The 25,419-nt window shown below is 35.3% G+C and overlaps 1 protein-coding gene across 1 annotated transcript in view; it reads right to left on the bottom strand.

The window, feature by feature from the left end:
• The window catches only part of R3HCC1L (R3H domain and coiled-coil containing 1 like), a 100,222-nt gene that overhangs the window by 20,532 nt on the left and 54,271 nt on the right, over positions 1-25,419 (bottom strand). Inside the window, exon 4 of the mRNA XM_051981822.1 lies at positions 483-658. Within this exon, the coding sequence (XP_051837782.1) occupies positions 483-658 (176 nt within the window). The remainder of the gene's footprint in view (positions 1-482; positions 659-25,419) is intronic.

Below are 25,419 nucleotides of genomic sequence, written 5' to 3'. Positions count from 1 at the left end.
GAGTAAATGTCAAACTCAAGAACAACAGATCTTCAAGTGAGAAATGATGATTCACAGGATGTCTGTTAAAACTAATTAATACTTTAAGGCACTTGAAGAGTTTGAAAAGTTGTTAATTGTGGAGAATTAATTTTTTTAATAATAGCTTTTTATTTTCAAAATACATTGCAAAGATAATTTTCAACATTCACCCTTGCAAAATCTTGTGTTCCAAATTTTTCTCCCTCCCTTCCCTGCCTCCAGACAGAAAGTAATACAATATAGGTTAAACAAGTGCAATTCTTCTAAACATATTGTGGAAAATTGTTTTTGATGACAATATTGATTTTAAAAAATATTCTAAGCTTTAGAGAACATAAGCTAACTTGAAGCTGTAGCCATTCTTAGGAAAACTGAAGACTTTTAAGTGTTTATAGAAGGCTTTCTAATGTATCTTTATCCCAATCCCCTCTACCATTCCCAACCCATGAGAGAACACTCACTGATAGCTGCAAAAGACTCGTAGGAGGTCTTCAGTGCGAAATTCCTGAGGGAAGTCATAGATTTCAATGACATGAGGAAGTTCACAATCGCTGATGTCAAGCTCAGGAGCTTCATAGTTGTAATAATCAAATCTAGGTTCCTGGAGACTCTTCCTGTTCTTCGAATTCCCCGGTAACTAAGGAGGAGGAGGAAGCACATAAGTAACTGAGCCATTAAGCCAAAATATAGTAAATACTTCTCCTATGTGAGTATCTTCTTTGGTCATCCAGCCCCTACTCCTTGATTCTAGTCTTTTTACTGTTAAGACTGTACATGATGGGGATAATGAAGGGAATAAGGTTTTTATAAAACCTTATGAACTTTTAATGAACTTCCAGTGAGAACAGGTAGCACTAGAAACTGAATTTTCACCTGCGTGCCAGCATGTGAGGAAATAAAGACTGATTAATGTGAGGAGTTATAAGTAGTGTGAACTCAGGAGATGGATTAATGGCACTTGTTATTTTTGTACTTATTGATCAGATTCATCATGTAGTGTGCATGCTTTTTCAATTTAACAACATGGGGGGAAAATCTATTTGCTTTCTGTTGACCAAGTTAAGAAATCTGAGGAAAAGAATAGCAGAATTTCCTTGAAACAGAATTTTCTCTCAGGTAAATAGTAAAAAGGGTATATTCAGGGCCACTAGCTTTGAAGAAACCTAAAGAAATCATCTTGGTTAGACTGAAGTGATGAATTTGTAAAGGGTTAGTAGGGGGAAACAGTAATACGAATGTATTTTGTCATTCTAAAAGGCAATTGAAAAGATTTATTCTTGACCTAGTCAAATGTTGAAATGGAATCAATATAAAATCCTTTCCACTGAGAGAAAATCACTTTTACTGGGTCTGGCATATAATAGGTGCTTAATAAATGCAGATTCATTGATTGACTGCTACCTGTTTGGTAAAAACCAAATCTCCAAGTTCATCAAATGGGAGTGGAGAAAGCAGCAATAAAGCCAGTACGCTGAATACTATGCTTCCTATTTTTCAGTAGCAAGATTAGTGCCTACCCAAGGTTATCTCACCCTGAAATAGTGGCAAAGAAGTAGAGGTCAGAAGCTTCCGTGTGGTGCCCTTTACCAATCTCAAATGTGTATTCCTTGACACTCCAAGTCAGGATTAATAGATAAAAATAGTGGAGAGTGACAAATCATATCCTCCTGATGGAGAAGAGAATCACAAAGAAAGAGAGGGAGGTAATTTAAAAATATGGAGTATGCAGCTGAAAAAGAATTGTTGTTGCATGCTTCTAATTCTATGTTCAAAAATTAACAGAATAACAACAACATAATTGAGTAGTCTAACCAACAAGAGAAAGATATGCAAAAGCTCCAAGTTCCAGCACTTGACTCTATGATGTACTCTGTTGATCAGTGTACAATTGTATAAAATGACAGTGTAAATCCCAAAATATATTACCATGGCTACCTACTAAGCAAATAACTTGGAAATAAAAATAAGTACTCCAACTTAATGATATATGTTAAGTCTTAAAGAGAAATCACATCTGGTAATTCGTTGTAAGAATAAATGCTGCTGCAATAAGAAACCTAGAAAGTATTCTTGGGAAATATGAAGTCCTGGGAAAGAAAGACCTTAGGGACACAGTAGGTTGGGTTTCCAACAGAATTGCTGATGTAAGGCTTGAGAAGAGAAAGGGAAAAGTGGGAAGTGAACAATTGATTAAGATGGCGATTAAGAATGGTAATTAGATTCCTGGACCTATAGCTTAAAATAAAAGAATGACAAACTTTTGATCAGGAAGGTTGACACATACATATTACTATATTCTGGCAAATATGCTCATAAGGATTTTAACTAAAAGGGGGGTGGAAGAAAACTGCTCTCGTACCTTGCCAAGTTAGATATCACAGAGAATAGCAAGTTCAACACAAAAAATAGCAGGAATATCTAATAAATCATAAAAGATAAAAATCCAAGAGAAAAGTTAAGAATAACCTTATAGTCTTAAATGCTTACACATAAATATATAAAGTATAAATAATAATAAGGAAAGTAAAATGGATATCCCAATACAAGAAAGCAAATTTTATCTCATTGAAATTTGGTAAGATGGGAATCATGATGGGAACATAATTCTGAAAGGGTCTACCTCATTCAAAAGGAAAAAACAAAAGTCATAAAGAAGAACATAGAATTATATATTAAAAAGATATACTCATAAGAAGAACTAGAGAACATTATGACAAGTAAATTGGACAACTTTGATTACATTAAACCAAATTTTTTTGCACAAACAAAACAAAAGAAACAAGATTAAAAAGGAAATACAAAGGGAGAAAAATCTTCAGCCAGTGTTTTTGATGTCTCATTTCTAAAATATATAAAGAAAAATATAAAAAAATGATGAACAAGATGATTTTAAAAAGGCCTGGAAAGATTTACATGAACTGATGTTGAGGGAAATAAGCCAAATTAGTGTTCTGTACACAATCAAAGCAAGAATGTGTGATGATCAACTATGAAAGACTTGGTTCTTCTCAGTGGTTCAGTGATCCAAAGCAATCCAACAGACAATGGACAGAAAATGCCATATGCATCCAGAAAAAGAACTAAGGAGATTGAATGTAAATCAACACATACTATATTCACTTTTTTTCCATTTTTTAAAAATCTCTTCTATGGTTTTTCCTTTTTGCTCTGATTTTTCTCTCCCAACATGATTTATAAAGCAATGTGTATTAAAAATAAATAAATTTACTAGTGAAAAAAAAGCAATTAAGGAACCAAAGTAAGGGGAAGTAAGGTGTAAATATTTGGATGAAGACAACTAGGAGGAAGAAATAAATGAGGTATTCCAGAAGAATTCCTTAGAAAAAGAAGGAAATAAATGTGATGAAATATATCAAGAGACAGATAACAAGCCTGGCATGAAAACCTGATATAAAAGTGAGAGGAGACTTCAATTATCTGGACATCTCTTGGAATTCTAGCAAAATTAAAGGAATGAATAAATTGACTTGCCTTACTTAAAATTTCTTCTCTCAAAAGTGGAAAAAGTAACATGAGAAAATGTTATTCTATACCTGATTTTGGTCAACAAGAAAAAAAAAATCCATGGTTCAAGTAGTGAAGACAGGTACCTTTGGGAAAAATAACTGCTCCATCTTGGCATTCATGATAGAAATCCAGGCAAGTTTGTCACATACCCGAAATTTTAAACAATAAGTTTTCAAAGGGTTTATAGAAAGGATAGTTAGGGATCCCATGGCCTAAAATTCTATAAGGGAAGTCACATCAATGGAAAACTCTAAAAAATGAAAATCTGAAGATGTAAACAATAACAACTGCAATGAGTCAGAAAGGAGGGAGCCATTTAAATGGACCAATATTTAATCAGGGAATTTACTTTGGATTAAAACAAATACATGTAAGGTAGAAGCAAGAGAAAATAATGGGGAAAACAAGAAAAAGTATAATATGGCAGTCTAAGAATAGTGTCAAATCTCAGAGAGAACTGCAGTTAGAAAGAAATACTAAGGATAATAAAAGAGGTTTTTTATTTTTATAACTACATTAGGAAAAAGGATCAAAGAAGGGTCAGAATCTCTACTTAGGAGATAAGACATAAAGATAATGAGATAGAGAAAGAAAACAAAACTACTTAACTGTTATCTTAAGACTGGAAAGAACAGAAAGAAAATGTATTGTTAATAGTGAATTGAAGCACAAAATTAACTAAGGAGATACTAAGTGAGCACTTAATTGCACTTGGTAATAGTTCTGAAAAAGCTATGTCTGTATTGGAAGGCCACTGTCAGTGATTTCTGAAAAATTCTGGAGACTGGGAGAGATGCTTCAGGATTGTTAAATAGTAAAAAATGTATTAATTTTCAAAAAAGGGGAAAATGCCTACTAAAGAAACAAAGTTTCACTTAATTTGTGCCAAGCATGCTTATACTAAGCACTTGGGATCCAAAGAAAAGCAAGCAAGACAGTTCTTGCCCTCAATGAGCTTACATTCTAATGGGAAAATGCCATAGAAGGGTTGGATGTGATATGAACAAGGCATGAAGAGTAGCAGAAACTTCATTTTCAGCAAGGTAAGCTAAAAGCTCATCTTTTAGATTCCCCAGGTTGAGGGAGAGTCCAAGGTTACTATAAGTTAAGATAATGATGGTGGCCAAAAAGTAGGGAGTAAACTAGTGAGGTGATGGCTGGGAAGAACCATGTAGGCCTGATTTCCCACCAAGAAACTTCATCTATCAGAGTTGAAGATAATGAAGGGGTAAAGAGAAAGAGCAGGATGATACTATGTCAATAAAATGTTATAGACAAAGTGTGTCTATGTTTTGGCAAAAATTTAATAAATTTTGTTATGTTCTCTTTGCAGGAAAAAAAATTAGGGATATGAGCTGAATTACAGACTAGTTACATGATTTTAAATTCGCTGAATAACCAGACACTAAGAATAGTCAATATCTGGTTCAGAATGGAAGAAGATCTCTATTTGAGTGTCCTAGGAAGTATCTGTTGCCCTTCATATTTAGCATCTTTATCAACTACTTCAGAACTAGCAAATTTGCAGATGACACTAGATTAAAAGAGAAATATACCTGCCTCTTACCTATTTTTGCATTACAAAGAGGAATGAGTTATTTGTTAAACATTTTGGCCACATAGGCAGAAAAGGGACCAAAAAGATTAACAGCAGGCAGATTTAGCCTTAGCTCTCTCTCTTTCTCTTCAATTTTTTTGTTTACAAAACACATAGATGGGTAATTTTTTTTTAACACTGATCCTTGCAAAACCTTGTGGTGTTTCAAATTTTCCACTCCTTTTCCTAGATGGCAGATAATCCAATACATGTTAAATATGTTAAAATATAAGTTAAGTCCAATATATGTATACATATTTATACAATTATCTTGCTGCACAAGAGAAATCAGATCAAGAAGGGAAAAAAAAACCTGAGAAAGAAACAAAATGCAAGTAAAGTGAAACTGCTATGTTGTGGTCTACACTCAGTTCCCACTGTCCTCTCTCTGGGTGTAGATGGCTTTCTTCATCACAAAATTATTGGAATTGATCTGAATTATCTCATTATTGGAAAGAGCCACATCCATCAGAATTGATCATTGTATAATCTTCTAGTTGCCATGTACAATGATTCCTGGTTCTGCTCATTTCACTTAGCATCAGTTCATGTAAGTCTCCCCAGGCCTTTCTGAAATCACCTTGCTGATTGTTTCTTATAGAACAATAATATTCCACAATATTAATATATACTATAATTTATTCAGTCATTTTCCAACTGACGGGCATCCACTCAGTTTCCAGTTTCTTGCACTTGCCACTACAATAAGGGCTGCCACAAACATTTTTGCACATGTGAGTCCCTTTCCCTTCTTTAAGATCTCTTTGGGATATAAGCCCAGTAGAAACACTGCTGGATCAAAGGGTATGCACACTTTGATAACTTTTTGAGCATAGTTCTGACTTGCTCTCCAGAATTAGCCTTGGCTCTCAATACTGTTTGTCATGTGGGTCTTAACTTATTTCCTATTCTGCAGAATGAAGTTCCCTAGGGAATTTTTTTCCTCCATTGGTTCAAATCCATTACTAAGTTTTCCTTCCGACTAAACTTCACTTCAACATTACCAATAATGTCAATACACGTTTTTTTAAATCTTTACAATATCTAGAAGACAAAACTCCAAATGCAGAATTCCTTTTTATTCCCAGAATAGACTACTTCAGAAGTGCCTAACTATTCTTTTAGGTTGAACAATTTTCATTTCTCTTGAGACCATCAAGTTGGATCTGAAGGGTTGAATGGTGAAGTAGAAATGGAGCTGAATTAAGAATCAAAAGATCTGGCTTTACAGTTTGGCTCTGTTACTATCTGTGTGATTTTGAATACCTTAATCCAGGGGTCCTCAAACTTTTTAAATAAGGGGCCAGTTCACTGTCTCTAAGACTGTTGGAGGGCCGGACTATAGTAAAAGCAAAAAAACTTTGTTTTGTGGACCTTTAAATAAAGAAACTTTATAGCCCTGGGTGAGGCGGATAACCGCTCAGCTGCCACATCTGGCCCATGGGCCATAGTTTAAGGACCCCTGCCTTAATCTGTTAAGGACTATGCCTAGGTGAAGGCGCAGGTCAATTCTCCAACAGCCTCCACAGCTATGGATCATAACATCTGAAGAAGTTGCAAAGCAGTCTTTACTGACACAGGTGTCGCTTGTGGACTAGAATGAAATAAATTGGAGGCAGAGGGAAGAGGAGAGAGGTCAGAGAACGCAGCTGCCTTTCAGGTGGGAGGTCAGAGAACAGCAACAGCCTTTCAGTCTCCTTATATCATCATCATCATCCTCTCACAGGAAAAGATCCATTCTACAGGTCTGAGTTAGACCTCCAGCAGCCACTGGCAGGTGACATCCTCTTGATCATTTGCATGGTATGGAGGTAGAAATGATTTTTAATGTCTCTTCCAGTTTCAAATTCTATGAACTTAACAAGTTCTTGAGGAGAATACAAGAGGGAATGTTGCTTCTGAATGTACTCCCATCCTTTATAGCGGAGATGGCCCAAACCAAATTACAATGTAATTAGAAAATGTTTAACAAAACAAAATAAAAATACAACACACACAGATAATATTTATATATGGTTTTCTAAGTCAGTATGTGGCCTACAGGGATTCCTTTTTGTTCGAGTTTGATACTACAGCTCTATAGAATCATCAAAATCTTTGAAAAGGAATACAAGGAAGCAGGCGACCTAATAGTAGTTTCCTCATCTACTGCTCCCGTGCTAAGTTATCTAACAGTATAACTTCCCATTCACTTATATTTGGGTCAACATTGTCTTCTCATTCAATGTATAACTTCCTTGAACAAATATAAAGCACCTAGTCTGCATCATACTACATAGGAACAAAAGGAATTGGAAACTAAATAAGGCATCGTCCTTACCTTTGAGAAGATCTAGTTGGAGAGATAAGACATGTCCTGTAATACAAACTAGAGCATGGTGGAGAAGTTCACAAGAAAGGCATAGACATGCTCTGATAATTCTCAGAAAGGGGATATCAAAGGCATCAGATTAGGCCCTTTTCATAAGCACTTTTGGTTATGTCAGACCAATCTGAAATATTTCTGGGAGAAGAAAGAATAAGAGCCTGACAGAGGGGACAGGGGAATCCATGAGCCTACAACCTATTATGAACATCTGAGTTCTGACTCATGAGAAAATATTGAGGAGTGTATCAGTAGCAAGTCCTACTGTTCATAAAACATTTGGGTCAAATCTATACTTTCAGCAAACCTCTTTTATTCATTCATGAATAATCCCCACAAAGTCATAGAATCAGAGTTCAATTAACTTCTAAATAACTCAGTTTAGCAATTTTATGGCTTACGAGTCCACCCTTGAAAACAAACTCAGGACACCTCACCTCTTTTAACTATGACTACTGCTGGGCTGTGAAAAAGGGAGAGATGCCAGGATTGTTATGTTTATTTGCTTTAAAAAAAAAAAAAAAAAAAGAATAGTATGGTTTTGTTTTCAGCCATAAGAAGAGAAACACACACCAGGAACAGAATCTTAGATGATCAGTTCTATTCAACCCTCAAGTCAAAAAATACTAACACTCACATAAGTTTCATACTTTGTAAAATGCTTCAGTGCCACTATCTTATTTGATCGTAAAAACGCTTCTGTGAAGATGACAGGGAAGAAGTATTATCCACATTGTAGAGATAAGGAAATAAGCCCTAAAGAAACTGTGACATACTCAAGGTCATAAAAAAAAAAAAAAAAAAAAAAAAAAAGAAAGTCAGTGGCACAAAAGGACTATAACCAAAGTTTCCGGCATTTGGTACAATATCTAGCACACAGTGGGAGCTTTAACAGATGCTAAATGACTGGCTCTGCTAACTTCCAATCCAGTACTTTCTTCAAAACTCCATGCAAATGGCATTTGTTGTTGTTATTCAGTTGTTTCAATCATATCCAACTTTCTGTGACCCCATTTGAGATTTTCTTAGCAAAGATGCTAGAGTGGTCTGCCATATCCTTCTCCCATTCATTAAAAAACAAACAAACAAACATTATGAGGAATTCAAGCAAGCAACGGTGACTTTGTCGAGTTCACAGAGTAAGTGTTTGAGGCTGGATTTGAACTAGTGAAAATGAGTTTTTCTGTTTCCAAGCTCAGTGCTCTAGCCATTGTACCACATACTGCCCTTTAAATGACTTACTGTGCATATAAACAGACAGTAGGTGATAGTGCTGGCAGTAATGACAGAACCAACAGCTGGTTTACTGTTTGGACCAATTTAGAAGCTTCCTAGGGTACATGGGGGAGGGTGCTTACAAAATGAGATCATTTATGGAGAATATTTGAAAACTTTAAAGTATTTCATCAATGTGACTTGCTTCTATTGTTAATTTGATTGATTGGTATGGCTGTATTCAAATCATCTGCAGTAGAGGGGAAAACCCAACTCAGAGCTGCTGATTCTACTCTTCAACAGGTATTTACTAAGTACCTACTATGTCCCAGAAACTATTAGGTACTGGAGATTGCAAATACCAAATTGAGCCATTCTCTGCCCTTAAGGCTTTCTGTAAAATATAAAGTTATCAGGTGCACCAAGGAATCAAGGGAGTTCTTTGGAAGAAAGCAGCCCTTGAGCTGAGCAGAGGAGGGAGGAGGGGGTTCCCTAAGGTAGAGCTAAGGAGGGAGAGTATTCCAGGCCCAGGGGTCAGCTGATCACAAGTAGATGAGGAGATGGAACGCTGTACACAAGCACAGCACGTAAGCCAGTTTGGCTGAAGCAAAGAGCGCCAACTGTATGTGTGGAAACAATGGGTAATCAGCCTGGAGAAGAGGCTAGTACCAGACTGTGGTTGTCTTAAAGACCAAAGGGAGGACTCTGCATTTCATCCTGGGACACGAAGCTTCTTGAGCAAGGGAGTAATTCTGTGAGGTCTTATCTTTAGCAATGTACAGTTTGGGGGCGGTAGGAAGATAACCTGAGGAAAGGGATAGCAGACAAAAGGTGGCAAAGCCACAGTTCTCGCCATAAAATAACTCTTGGAACAGGAGACGCCCAAAAGGACTGAGTCAGGCAATACTCCAGACAGAGACAACGCAGAGGTCAGCGGGACAGGTCTGTCCCACCTAGGGGAGATGCAGCACAGGCTGTGCCAGCATACACCCAGCCCAGCAAGCCAGGAGCAGGCCCTGGGAGCCTCGGAATCAGCAGCAGCAGTGCTTCCTGGAGCTCTCAGTCCCCACACAGCACAAACGACTGGTAGGAAAGAGGTAACAGGGGTCTCTCTGCTAGCCCTGAGGCAGGCCTCTGTGGCTTGGTCCATACTCAGATCTTGGTCCCAGTCCTGGGTGACAGTCCCAGGCTGAGGAGGAGCTTGAAGCCACAGTGGAGGGACCCTCATCACAGGGCAGAAAAGAGTGCTTATGGTCATTCACAGACCAAAGAGGTCAAGAGAAAAGTAAATGTATCTGTCCTATGATCATACCAACTTGGAAGAAATGAAAACGTACAGTTCTCTAGAAAAATCTCTGAAAACAGATGCAATAAAACTCCTGAAGCTTGAGAAAGGGCATCTTCACCCTGGAAGCAGAGCCCCACTTAAACCAAGAGTCAAAAGTCAAAGAAACAGCCTGGGAAAATGAGCAAGCCATAGAAAAAAAAAAAATTAGACCACACAAAATTACTATGGTGACAAGCAAAATCTAAACACTCACTCAGAAGATAACAAAATCAAAGCTCCTATGTCAAATGCCTCCAAGAAAAATATGAACTGGTGTCAGGCCATGGAAAAATTCAGATAGGATTCTGAAAATCAAGTAAAAAAACAGAGTAGGCCACATGGTAAAAGAGAAACAAAATGCCACTGAAGAGAAGAATGCTTTAAAAAGCAGAATTAGCCAAATGGAAAAAGAGGTACAAAGCTCATTGAAGAAAATAACTCCTTAAAAATTAGAATTTAGCAAATAGAAGCTAATATGAAATATCACATTAGAAAAACAACTGAACTGGAAAAGAGATAATTTTAAAATTACTGGATTACCTGAAAGCATGAGAGCATAAATATTCTTTCAAGAAATTATCTCTTAATTTATTGGAGACAGAATAAAATAGAAATGGAAAGAATCCACTTATTGCCTCCTTAAAGAGATCCCCAAATGAAAACTCTCAGGAATATTATAGTCAAATTCCAGAGCTCCTAGGACAAATAAGATAATTCAAAGCAAGCAGAAAGAAACAATTTAAATATTTTTGAGCTACAGTCAGGCTCACACAAGATTAAGCAGTTTCCATATTAAGGAAATGGAGGGCCTGAGATATAATATTCCAGAAGACAAAGGAGCTAGGATTACAACCAAAAATAATCTACCTAGTAACCCTTAAGGGGAAAAATGGTAAGTCAATGAAATAGGGGATTTTCAAGCTTTTTTGATGAAAAGGCCAGAACTGAATAGAAAATCTGACTTTCAAATTACAAAACTCAAGAGAAATATAAATAGGTAAACAAGAAAGGGAAATCATATTGAACTTAATAACTTAAAAACAAAACTGTTTATTTACATTTCTATGTGGGAAAATGATACTTACAACTTATAAGAACTTTTTCATTATTAGAGAAATTAGAAGAAATATATATGTAGGGGACAAAGGTATGAGTCGAATATGAAGGGATGACATCTTAAAAAAAAGAAAGTACAGGATGAAAGAGAGAAAGGGAAAGGGAGAAGCAGAATTCCTCAGACAAAAAAAAAAAAAAAAGAGGTGAGGGGAGTGCACGTACCTTACTCTCATCAGAATTAGTTCAACGAGGGAATAATGTACATACTCAATTGGATACAGAAATCTCTTACCTTATAGGAAAGTGGGAGGGGAGGAAGAAAAGAGAAGAGGATGGTGATAGAAGGAAAGGCAGATTGAGGGAGGGGGTAGTTAGAAGCAAAACATTTTTGAGGAGGGACAAAAATGAAAGGAGAGAATAGAATAAATGGGAAGAGCAGAACAAGATGAAGGAAAATACATTTAACAATAGTAATAATGCAAAAATTTTGAAGTAAGTTTCTCTCATAAAGGCCTCATTTTTCAAACATAGAGAAATGAATCAAATTTATAAAAATAAGAGTCATTCCCCTATTGATAAATGATCAAAAGATATTTAGTATTAAAGTAATCAAATGAGTCTATAAACATGAAAAATGCTCTAACTCACTAGTGACTGGAGAAATGCAAATCAAAACAATTCCTGAAGTACTACCTATTAGACTGGCTAATAAGGCAGAAAAGGAAAATGACAAATGTTGTAGGAGATGTGAGAAGAAATAAGACATTATTGCAATGTTGGGGAAGCTGTGAACTGATCCAATCATTCTGTAGAGCAATTTGGAACTATGCCCAAAGCACTTTGACCCAGCAATACCACTACTAGGTCTGTATCCCCAAAGAGATTAAAGAAAAAAAGGGAAAAGACAAGGATCTATATGTACAAAAATATTTATAGCAGCTCTTTTTCTGGTAGAAAAGAATTGGAAACTGAGGCAATGCTCATCAATTGTGAAAAGGCTGAACAAATTGTATTATGTGGTTACAATAGAATACTATTGAGCTGTGAGAAATAATGAACGGAATGCTCTCCAAAAAAAAAAAAAAAAAAAAAAAAAAAAACTAGAAAGAATTACATGAGCTGATGCAAAGTGAAATGTACCAGGTACAAAGTAATAGCAACATTATAAGATGATCAGCTATGAATGACTTAGCTATTCTCAGCAATATAATGATCCAAAACAGTTCTGAAGAGCATATGATGAAAAGTACTATTCATCCCCAGACAAAGAGTTGATGATGTCTAAGTAAAGATTGAAGAGTATTTTCTAAACTTTTTTCTTGACTTTTTTTTGCCTATGTTTCTTTCTCAACATGACTAATATGGGTATTTTACATAACTACGCATATATGAGCATGTTGGGAACACAATACATAATTTTCCTTTACTTCTGAAAGTAGACCTTTTCTTCTCTTCTTGTGAGAGGATGATAATGATACAAGGAGACTAAGAGTCAGTTGCTGTTCTCTGACCTCCCCACTAAGAGACTGTTGCGTTGTCTGACCTCTCTCCTCTTCCCTCTGCCTCCAATTTATTTTCCCAGTCCACAAGCAACACATGTGTCAGTAAAGGCTGCTTTGCAAGTCCTTCAGATGTTCACAGCTGTGGAGACTCTTGGAGAACTGACCTGCCCCTTACAGTGCACTTAGGCATAGTCCTTAACATGAGCCACATTAAATTATTTGCCTTTTCAATAAGGGGGTGAGTGGGAAGGATGTATGAGTGAGAATTTGGAACTTTAAAGTTTTTAAAAACAAATGGAAAAGGACAATAATTTGTTAAATATTTGCCTACCTATGGGACTGTGGGAACAAATTAAGAGTTTTTATTCCATTCTTAAATCTTTCCTATCTAGACTTTTCTTCATGCACTTTTTTTTTATTTTTCTGTTGACATAAACTCACTAATAAGACTTCCTGATTAATTCCAGTTGCCATATTACCAATAACATCAAAAATACTTTTTTTCTTACACCTTACGAAATTCTTATTTTTGCATGATCATTTATGATCAACAAATGCCTCTGTCTATTATATCTCTCCAACTCTCCTAAACTTGAAGTCCAGGGCTGAGAATCTTGCTACCCTGGTGGCCTCTGATAGAATACTTTCCTGAGAGATGCTAAGAATGTACACTCTGAATTCAATGACTGGGAGCATGTACAAATGTCAAATGACTGTGTATATTTCATGAAGATAGTTACATTTCCCAAAATCAAGCCTTATCAAGAATCTGAGAAAAACTACTTTACAAGAGATGTGATTTTAAAAAAATTATTGGCACTACTTTTCCTCTTCTCAAGTTGCCTTGGTTACTGTGAATGCTGGGAAAAATCAGTACCAATGCACAAAAAGAGGAAAAACTCAAGAAAATTTCTTAAAATAGAGAAACTAAAACTCAATAATAATTTTGGAATTTAAATTCATAATGCATGATGTAAAAGAATTCTTTTGATTTTTTTAAAAACACACATAAAAGAAGAGAAGGAATTTGGAAGCACTGATAAGCAGGACAGTCTTGAAAGTAATATGTAGAATATATTATATACTCTTTTTTTAAAAAGCAAGCTGTGCAAAATGGAAATTCAATTTCATAGAGAATCTTCTTTTATGTGCTCTGCTATATATATGAAAATGTTCTTTTTTGGTATTTAAGCCCAAAGTCAAAAAATTAAAATCTAGGTAATTTATATTTATAGTATACTTCTGTTGTGCTATATTAATAATCTGATCAATAAAAGAAATAAGATTAGCTCAGCTAGAAGAGACTTATCCTTATTATCCTTTATTTTACATATGAGAAAACTGAGTATTGGGAGATTAAGAAGCTTGTGTGATGCCATACAAGTAAGAAGCATCAGAGATGGGGTTCTTTCCACTCAGTTTTCTCTTCTTCTCTATGTTAAAATCTCAAATCTCTCACCATGCTGGCCATACTCCTTGAGATGTTTTCTAGTTTGTCTATATTATTCCAAAAATGTGGTATCCATAATGACAGAGTAGAGGCAACAATCCATCAGACTCTCCCAACACTGCTCTCCAAATTTTAAAATAACTGTTCAAAGCAAATTAAATGCTAGAGCGGCAGGGCCAATGAAAAGTCAAACTTGAGACATTCTTTCAGCCTGAGACAACTTGGGAAGTCCAGAGAAGAAATTTATAATGCTGGGAGAGACCCAGGCCCAGGAGCACAGCAGGAGCACCAGCCATGGGCCTTGCAGGTAGTAAAGACAGCAATGGAAGTGACAGCTTTGGGATATCTCAGCCATGATATAATAATGGAGTCAGACAACTAGGCAGAAATCCTTTGCTGGACCAGAGTGTAGCACCTGGAGCTACTGACAACTCTGTTGCCTAAATACAGTTTTGGGTCACAGCTCCAAGGCAGAGAGGAGCACTTGTACTTGTGGCTGCAAGGGAACAAGGGGCCTTGCAGAATAAAGACCAGGAAAATAGTGATTATACTTCTCCCTATGTTATACTAACTTAAAAGTACTGAAATCTTTCATAACTCCAGAACTAGCTCTGAAAATAGCACAAAAAAGCCTTGGAACAATACCTTCCCAGGTAAATAGAGCACAACTGTAACATAAAGTTCAAAGTCAAGAGGCTAGAAAAATAAGCCAACAACTTAACCATTAAAAGCTACCATGATGATAGGGAAGACCGAGACACAAATTCAGAAGAAGACAATGCAAAAACAGGTACAAGTAAAGCCTCAAATGGAAAAAGCAAACAAAAACCGCCTGCAAATTGGACACAAGCGCAACAAGAATTCCTTGGAAAAGTTAAAGTGATAAGATAAAAAACTGAAAACAAAAACAAACAAAAAAATGAGAATGATGCAAGAAAATTATGAAAAGACAATTAACATACTGGTAAAGGAAAAAAAAAAATTTAAATCCTGAATTAAGTAACACCTTTAAAAATAGAATTGACAAAATGGAAAAATTAGTACAAAAACTCACTGAAGAAAATAATTCCTTAAAAATTAGAATTTGGCAAGTGGAAGTAAACAACTCCATGAGAAATCAAGAAACAAAATCAAACAAATGGAAAAAAAAAAAAAACAATCCCAAGAAATTGTGAAATATCTTATTGAAAAAACAACTAACTTGGAAAATAGATTGATAAGAAATCATTTAAGAATTACTGGACTACATGAAAGTCATGAGCAAAGAATGTACATAGACATCATGTCTCAAGAAATTATCAAGAAAAACTGTCCCACTACCTTAGATTTAGATGGTAAAAGAGAAATTGAAAAAATTCACTGATTATCTACCAAAAGAGATTCCAAAATAAAAACTCCCAGGAATATTGTAACCAAATTCCTGAGCTCCTAGGTCAAGAAAATACTGTTAGCAGTCAGAAAGAAATTATCCAAATATTGTGAAGCTGATCAGAATCATACAAGATTTAACAGCATAAAAGGAATGAAATGCTTGTAATATGATATTCCAGAAAGTAAAGACTGAACAGAACCAGAGAATATTATACACACTAACCGTGATAACTGGACTAACCGTCCAGTGTAAAACACTTAGCTATTATGTTCAATACAATGATCTAATACAATTATGAAGGACTCGTGAGGAAAAATGCTATCCCCTTAGAGAATAGAAAAAAAGAAAATGATACTTCAGTTTGTACTATTTTTTTTAAACATAGCTAATATGGATATATGTTTTTCATGATTTCACATGTACAATTGATTAAGTTGCTTGCCTTTTCAATGGGATCAGAGAGAAGGGAAAGGGACTAGAGAAAGATAGAGATTTTAGAATTCAAAAAAATTTTTTTAAGTTAAAAATAAACAATAAGCTTTTAAAAAGGAATTATGAATAGGCTGGTTATAGAAAAACCTGAAAAGATTTATATGAACAGAAGCCATATGAAATGAGCAGAACCAAGGAAACATTATACAGTTAGGATGATCAAAAGTGAAAGATTTAGCTATGTTGATCAATACCATGATTTACAACAATTCCATAAAATTTCATAATGAAAAATACTATCTACCTCTAGAGAGAGATCTAATGAACTCTGAGTATAAATTGAAGCTTTCCCCATTAGCAAAAATGAAGCCCATTCCTACAAATCTATCTTCAAATATATAAAATATGTTTATGGCTGGTTAAGTACATGTCTGCTTCATACATGAAGTCCTTCTCTGTTGACTCACTGTGAAATGAAAGCAACAGTAAGTTCCTGAAGATTAATACAATGAGTATGATCTCTGGTAGATTGTACCATATCAGAAAGGTTTTGCATATAGACCTGGAAATAGACTGTGCCTTTTTCCTGAGAACTATCCTAGCTAAGTACAGAGAGGGACTGAGATAGCTTTTTTACTTTCTTTATGTTTCTTGATTTTATTGTATCTATTTTTTGTAATATGACTAATATGAAAAATTTTAGTATGACTGTGTGAAATTTTTAAAAGATTTGTAAAAAGGAATGTTCAAAATAAATTTAAAAGAAAAGAAAAAACAGAGCAAAATAAAATGTGGTACCCAGGACAAAACTTTATATGTGGGCTAAACAGAGCAGAAAACATTGAAATTTTTTTCTTCCTAGTTTTGCATATTCTGCCTATCTTAATACAAAATAATATTGTACTAGCTTTTTTTTTGGATGTCATATAACAATTTTAACTCATAATGACCTTGTTACTTAGGAAATCTCATCAAATCTTTTCCAGATAAGCCACTATCTTGCTATATTTCCAGTTCTGTACACAGGTCTGCTTTGTCAAACTAAAATACCTCTGGCCTTTTATTTCTATTTCTGATTAAAGAAATATTAGGGAATGCAGAGGTACAACTCTCCCTAGGGGCATTTATATTTTTAGAGGACTTTGGTACTCTAGGGAACCTTTAAATTCATAGAAATATTTTGGTTTTATCATCATTCCTCTCTTCTGCTTGACAAAGAATAAATTCCATCAAAATCAGCATTTCAGCCTTGTATTATCAACTTCAAATTCCTCACGGAGGAAAGCATCTCTGAACTCTATATTCTACCATATTTAGTAAAATGAATGATCACTTCTTAGGTACAGAGCTTAGCTTGGCAAGCATGGTACAACTTCTACCATAAGGAGTATCACTTGGACCTAAAGACCAGAAGCATGTAGGATGACCAACACATCACCAGAAGCAATTGTTCCCTCCTCCATAATTGAGCTTTCTATAAATTTCCTTTTCTTGTTAATCTTGAATCTCTATTGTCATACACATTTGCTCCATCCTGGCCTTCCATGGAAGGCCCAATCAGAAATACAAAAAATCCCAACTAGGAAGGCCTGCGTGGGAGGCTTTTATAATAGGAATCTAGAATTCTTAGAAACACAGATTATTGGTGTTGGAGAGTTAAGCCAGTCTGTGTTACTTATGCAGAAAGTAAAGTAGAGACAAGCTGATTTCTTTGGCCAGTTAGGGGCAAAGCCAAAACTACAATGTACACCTCGATTCCTAGAACAGGGCTCTTTCCACTATGCCATATCAGTGATGGGAAGCAAATGTGCTGGGTAAAGAGTTTTGCTTTAATTTAGACGAAAATTACTGGGAAGGAAACGTCAAGAAAGCTTTGGAGGAATATTTTTATTTAGAAGAGGTCACCTCATAAGAACAAGAGAGCAAATTGTTAATGCTAATCTAACAAACCTACCTAATGTTCCTTATCTTTGGATGACTTGGAGATCTAATCATCATCGTCTAATGGATTGGACTACAGTATCTTAAACAGAGTATATAATTCAATCAGGCTCCTTTCCTAGTCCCCCAAGTGACTGCATCAGAATATACCATGGCTGGAAGGTGCAAGTCTATAAATCCTTAAGAAAGCGGTCAATAAAAAATGTTAATTCAGACAATTTTACAACAAAAATGAATTAGAGATGTGTTAAAGACAGGCTGGAACAGAGTTTTTTTTTTTTTTTAACTTAAATCCTGCATGACTAGGGGCTGAGAAAAAACCTAAACTGTGAAATTTTTGAGCAGAATGGTCTTATTAAAGAGAGCAAAGTGTCTAATCCAGGACAAAATTAATACGAATGCTTAAAAAATACAACACCCACAAGGCAGTAAAAAAAGGAAAGCCTTAAGCAATTATTTCTTGTTCCATTTCTGTAACATCTATAACTCTAATAATGAGATGCCCACAGAAGTCTAGATATCCCTTCTAAAATGGAAGGGTCATTTTCTTTTTTTTTTCTGTCATCTTTGCCAATCTGAAAGATTTGAGGTGGAATCTCAGAATTGCTTTAATTTGCATTTCTCTAATTAGTAGCAATTTAAAGCATTTTTTTTTAATATGGCTATAGATAGCCTAGGTTTCTTCCCTTGAGAACTCCCTGTTCATATCCTTAGCCATTTGTCAACTGAGGACTAGCTCTTACTGTTACAGCTCCTTATATATTTTGAAAATAAGATCTATATCAGAGAAATTTTCTGCAAAGATTTCCACCCTGATCAACTGTTTCCCATTTAATCTTAGCTTTATGGTAAATGTTGGAGGGGCTATATTTCCCCGATATATTCAAAAGAGATCAAAGAAAATAAGATCAAAGATCTTATATATGAACAAAATATTTACAGCAGCTCTTTTTGTCATGGCAAATACTGGAAGCTAAAGGGATGCACATCAATAGAGGAATGGTTGAGTAATTTGTATATAAATGTGATGGAATGTTATTATGCTGTCAGAAACAAGCAAAGAGATGAGTTTAAGGAAACCAGGAAAAATTTGCACGAACTGATGCAAAGTTAAATATGTAGAACTAGAAGAACAATTTATAGTGTAACATCCATATTATTTTTAAAAATTAATCTTGAAAAATTTTATAAGCTAATGATTAAGGGACAGAAGCAGGGATTACAATTTTTACAATAATAAAAACACTGCAAAGACAAACGTCTTTAAAAATTATAAGAATTACGAACAATACAATGATCAACCATTATTCTAGAGTTCCAATGATGAGACAAACTACTTTCTACCTGACTAAGAGAGGACAGGTTTAAGGCATAAAATGAGGAAGATGTTTTTGTATACAGCTACTGAAAAAACCTATTTTGCTTGCCTATACATATTTGTTCCAAGGAATTAGTTTTTCTTTTCTCTTTTTTTCAATGGGATGGTGAAGAAAATAGCTTTCTATTCATTTTAAAAACACTTAAAGAGATGGAGAGGTAAAACAGATGTGGAATTCTGTATACCCCTCCTTTTGTTGGAGCCACTGTACAGTTAGTTTTACTAAATTGTTTTACTTTGTCACAAAAGAGCTATTAAAGGATGGAGATAATGTAGAAATGTTTTTAATGTGAAAACAAAACATGTCAATAAAACTTTTTAAAAAACAGAAGGGTGGTTTTCCAGGGGGTAACTCTTTAATGAGACTCTTTCCCAAAGATTTACATTTAAAAATGGGAAGCACATTTCAGAGATTTTAGTTCCTGTAATTTCAGGCCCTAATGCCTGTGGTCCTCCTGTTACTTATGACGGCAAAGACTGCAGGCTTGCTTGAGGCTCAGAACCAACCCACACATTCCAGCAACTCCCTCTGAGCCTGTTCCCAACCTCTTAAAATCCCTACCCCATGGCTCTCAGTAAACCTTTCCATTTCCCTTATTCCACATTGCCATTTTTCAAGTGGCATCTGTAGCAGCAGCAAGAATAGTACAATGAGGGCTCATAGAAATAGAAAAATAGAATGACAAAAAGACCCATGAAGAGTATGACCCACAAACTCTAGAAAAGGAGAGCAATAGAAGTAAAAGCTCTAAATTCATTAAATTAAGACATCATTCATAGAGCTTTTTTTTTTTTTTTGTATCTGAAATGTAAATTTCTACAAATTCAGAAGTTAGTTAAGCAGGTTTCCATTTTGGGAGCTACCTATATCAAGATTTAATATTAAACTCTGGTGCTGTGGAGTCAAGGGAATGAGGGTTACTAGACTTATAGAGTTACAAAGCACCACAGAACTGGCTATGTTAGATGAAATGTAGATGTTTATAAATAATATAGATAATGACTTTTTTCTCTTCAAAGTTCTTTTGTCAGTATTTCTTATTATGTGACCTTGAGAGAATTCCTAATGTCTTTCAGCCTCAGTTTCCTCCCCATGAAGAATAATCATATCTAGGTTCCAGGATTATTGGGAGGATTATGTGAGAGAATATAGCTGTAAACTTGTAAACCTGTAAACTTCAAGTGATAGATTATATGCTAACTGCTATTACTGTTGCCATTATCACTCTTCCTCCTCCTCTTCTTCCAGCTTTCAAAGATTTCTACAATTTACATCATCATCTGAGAAAGCTTTACTTACAATTTCTGACTGCCTGCCCCTTACTAAAAATGTTCTTTGAATATGTGAGATCCCACAAAGTCAATACTATGAATTAACGCAAATGCCTGCCTTCCACTGAATATCTCCAATTTATTCCGTATACAGGGTATCCTAAAAGTGCAATTTTAAGTTTTAAAAGCACCAGAACTTTTGGGATGTCCCATATATGTTGTTTGTATGTAGTTTTTCACATGTTGCTTGCTTCTTTAGAGAAGGAAGTGTCTTTTGTCTTTCTTTGTATTCCCACCACTAAGCACAGTGGCCTAGCATATAATAGGTACTTAATGTCATTAACTGAATATTTCAATAAATGCTGACAATGTTTAACTAAAAACTCATGGAAAGTAGTAATAAAGTAACTAAAAATATATTCATTTCGATGAAATGTATATTTAATCTACAGATGTCAGAACTAAAATGGCTATTGGGATGAGGGTATACTCTCTATTGAGCTCTCCTCCAGAGAAACATTAGTGTCCTTATCTTCAGTGTAGTAAAACAGCTAGAGGAACTAAGTAATACCAATAGATAAACTTTTTGCTGACAAGTCTAGAGACAGAATTCAGAGACCTTTTAAGAAAGAATATCATTCCTCTTTATCATTAAGACCAAAAGGATAAGAATAATGTTGATCCCGTTGAGGACAATCTTTAAGATCAATTCTTCCTTCCACAGCTCTCATTTCTTTTCTAATTTTTTCATCTTGCAACTTTCAGTGATAAAAAAAAAAATCTAAAATTCATTGCTTTCCTCTTCTAGGAATTCTAGTTGAATTTGTGAACAAATTCAACCATGTTTTTCTTTAAGGCTTTACTGATAAATATTTTGGAGTCTTCTTTTCTGGATTTGTATCTTGAGCATCACTGTCAACCTAATCGCTATTAATGATGGGATTCCATTTTTGTTTGCTCATTGTTCTAGCCTACTTCCTGATGACATTAGGACCAGGTTCTGAGGACTTGTCAAGGGAATATCTGGTTTGGTTTTGGGGGGGGGGGATGCTGATTGTTGCTTTTTCTGGCTTTCAAGATTCAGCTCAGGTTGGGGACCTGTAAACTTTTAGTGCATAGTCTGAGTCAGGGCAATCTGATCCCTGATCACTAAGCTTCACAAGTTCCTGACCTGCATTTAGGTCAGAGAAACAGTAAGCTGTAGCTAGACTCAATTAAGATAAGCTACCGATGAAGCTCTGCTGGTTCAGAGTGACAGACCTGTAAGTTCCCCTTTGGGTATGGGATTCCTATCCTAGCATTTCTCTACAGGCTTTAGATTGAACTAGAAGCTCTTGAGCAGCAGGCTCCTGAGCCACATAGTAGGCTGCTTGTTTCTGAACTTCTTTTTTTATTCTGCAACATCCATCCCTGGCTGTAGGACCCTTCCATAATTTATCTTGGATCTATGACCTGGGATTGGATAGTGGGTGACAAGGCCAGCAGGTGGCACTTGTTTCATATCCAACTTGAGGTCAGGCCATTATGGGTCTGAGACTTTAGACTCATAGGCATCGGTTACCAAGTTAGGGCCTTTAGTGTCAGCTTCTGAGTCATATACACAGACCAGTCTGTATCATTATTTTATAATTACAGTTTTTTAAAAAGGTAAAAAGAAACAAAAGCAATGTGACCCAGCTTGATCATCCTCCTTTATTCACAATTGGCACAGAATGTCATTTAGTTGTTAGCAAAAGTCAAATCTACCCTCAAGGGATGAAGATTTCCTGTAAGTGAGGCAATGCAAAAGGTGCTGACTTTTTTAATAGAGGAGTTCCAAAAATGTTTTCAACAATGACAGCACCATTAGAATAATTGTATATTTTCCTATGATAGTTACCTTGAAGGGAACAATTTTCATGTGAATGTATAAATTTTTCAGTTCTCATCATCAATGACCTTTCAGCAGCATTTAATACTGCTTTTCAACCCTCTTATGGGATATTCTCCTCTTCTTTGTCTTCTAAGATACTAGGCACCAATAGTTCTCCTTCCTCTTGTTTAACTACCCTTTCTTGGTTCTTTTTTGGTACTTCCTCTTTCAGCTAAGTGTTGCTTCATGTTTTGTCCCTGGTCATTTTTCTCTATGTTGTCTTTCTTGACAACCCTATGACTTCAACTATCAGATATATATGTAGATGACTCCCAAATCTTTATCAATGACTCCTTCCCTGAATTCCAAATAGATCTTTCCAGATGTTAAAAGAAGACTTCTTCTCTATCTGTGAGTTCCATCAGCATCTTAAAATCTATATACCCAGAATGAACTTATTATCTTCCTCTCAAAAGTTGCTCTCTTTTCTGACTTGACTTTTATCAGTGGTACCACAATCCCCTAGGTTCTCATCTCTAGTTAGTTTATGTTAATCTGACTTCCATAATCCCTCTTTATTTTCATTCTAAGTTTAAAATGTTATCTCCTACATAATGTATTTCCTAACTAGCTGTGAGAGGGTATACCCCAACACAGCGGCACTTCATTATTTGGTTTTATATTATATACAGAACACACAAGCATTTATCTTTTGATATTTATGTCATACTATCTAGAGTCAACTCTTATAGGCTATATCATAGCCTATATTACTATCACTTTATAATGTCTATATGCCTCAGTTAGCTGAGGCAAGTATGGGAGACTGGGGGAGAGACCACTCTTTTTTTCCATATTCACTGTCATAATCTTAGCAAAGGCCTCATTCTCTTTTACATGTACTATTATTTCCTAACCCTACTCTCTCCACACTAATCAATTTTTCACACTGCTGCCAAACCAATCTTTCTTCAGTAGGTCAGGTGGAGTCTGACCAAAAATTCTTCAATGTTGTTTCCTACTATCTACCAAGTAGAATTCAAACTCCTCAGTCTTGCATTTAAGATCCTCCAAAAGCTAGCATCATATTATCTTGCCAACCTCTTTACAATATTATCTACAATATATACGTTCCAGTAATACTATACTATTTTGCAGTATCCGATATCTTTGTTAAGGTACACTGTTGCCTATTCCTGGAATATTTGTTCTCCACCTACTTGCTGAATTACAATCCATTCTTAAAAGTCCAATCCAAATGCTGTTTCTATTTGTTTTTCTTTCTTGAAAAGAACCATGACATCAGGGAGGCCATGCTAAGAGAGAAGGAGGGAAAGAACGAAGAAGGGAGAGGAAAGAAGAAGAATTAAGGGAGAAAAGGAAAGAAAGAGGAAGGGAAGGGGATGTGTTGATCAACTGACCAGTTCCATCTAAGTCCCCAGTAAAGTAGCTACTCACAGAAGTTTCTTGCCTTTTTGTCCTTGAAGATGACATTCTAAGGGAAGCTCTCCTTGATTCTTTCCCAAACCACAGCTAGTAAGAACTTTTTCCTCTTTGGAGCTTACATTGTATTTGGCTCAAGCACTCATGATGTACTATTTTTTTATTGGTTATACTATTTATTAGTGGGCAATATACCAGAAGCTATGTTTTATCTAAATTATTATCTCTCTCAGTACTTAGCACAGTTCTCTGCACATAATAGGCACTTAGCAAATGTTTTTGAGTTTAACTGAACTGATATTTTAGCTAAAAAGTGAACCAAATGACTTTATGGGCACCTTATACATGTTTGCTCTTCACCCAAGTCAAGCTGTTCTCATAAAATTTAAAGCTTCCTCTGAAATTAGTCCTCTCCTGAACAGCTTTTCCCAGTCACCTAATTTTCTTCTATATTTTTCTAAGTTAAGTTTAAAATGCTATCTCCTACATGAAGCTTTTCCTAACCAGCTGTAAGAGGTGATAATTTACACTAAGCACCCAACACAATGGCACTTCATTATTCAGTTGTATGTTATATATACAATGTACAAGCATTAATCCTATGATTTTTTTGGTAGTACGTCTCCCTTAATTTAAAGAGAAATTCTTGGAGGATAGTTGCAATGTCTTTACAAACATAAACTCAATTCATAGTGTCTAATACAATACTATACATTTGTTGTGGGGGGAGAGGGATCAATAGGATACCCCTCATAGCATCACCCAATCAATATTACTTTGCAGGAACTATATTACAGCAAGGATTTGCAAAGCTATAGTGGTGATGGGTATAATATACTGCAGCTGATCACCCAGGATAAAAATTGTATATTCAGCAATAATACAAGCTAGCACTTCAAGTTCAACAGCATTAATTTCCCAAAGACCAATCTGTTTACTGTCATCACAATGGAAGGATCATCCTTATGAATTTCCAAAAGATTTTTTTTATTTTAATTATGTTAATACATTGTTTTATTTAACATTTATTACCAGGATAGAGATTGTATACTCTGAGGTCTCAATAAATACTTATTTTACATCTGAATTTTGACTACTTCAAAAGGAATTTCCAATTTCTAACATTTCTTACGGGGTTAACTATACAAAAGCACTTTGGATTTGAAATCAATAGTATCTGGCTTCAAATCCACACTGTTTAATATCTGCTTTAATATCAGTTTAATATCTGCTTAATTCTGGAAAAGCCAACTTCTCAGGGACTCAGTTTCCTAACAGGTATAAATGAAGAGCCAAAACTAGAAAATTTCTAAGTTTACAATTCTAAATTCTATACTTCCATGTTATCTCACCCAGTGTGTCACGTTTCTGCGAAAGAAATTAAGACTGCAGATGATGATTTACTGTGTGAGGGTATGTCCTCTGAAAACTCACAATCCTAAATAGGAACAACTGATATTCATTCTGTCCCTGTAGAGTTGTTGTCTCCAACTCCAAAGTTCCTTTGTCTCTTCCCAAACAAGGAGCCACTGTTCACCACTGAATTCCTGATTTTTTAACATTCTCAATCAAATTCCTTAGGCAATGGTTAACTATATGAAAGCTATATTCTGTGGGGTTTATTTAAAAGACCTAGCAGATAGATTTTTTTTTGAACTTTGCATTTTA

This window comes from Antechinus flavipes, chromosome 2 (genome assembly GCF_016432865.1).
Source record: "Antechinus flavipes isolate AdamAnt ecotype Samford, QLD, Australia chromosome 2, AdamAnt_v2, whole genome shotgun sequence".
Classification (NCBI taxonomy): Eukaryota; Metazoa; Chordata; class Mammalia; order Dasyuromorphia; family Dasyuridae; genus Antechinus; species Antechinus flavipes.
This window is presented reverse-complemented; position numbering and strand designations above follow the sequence as displayed.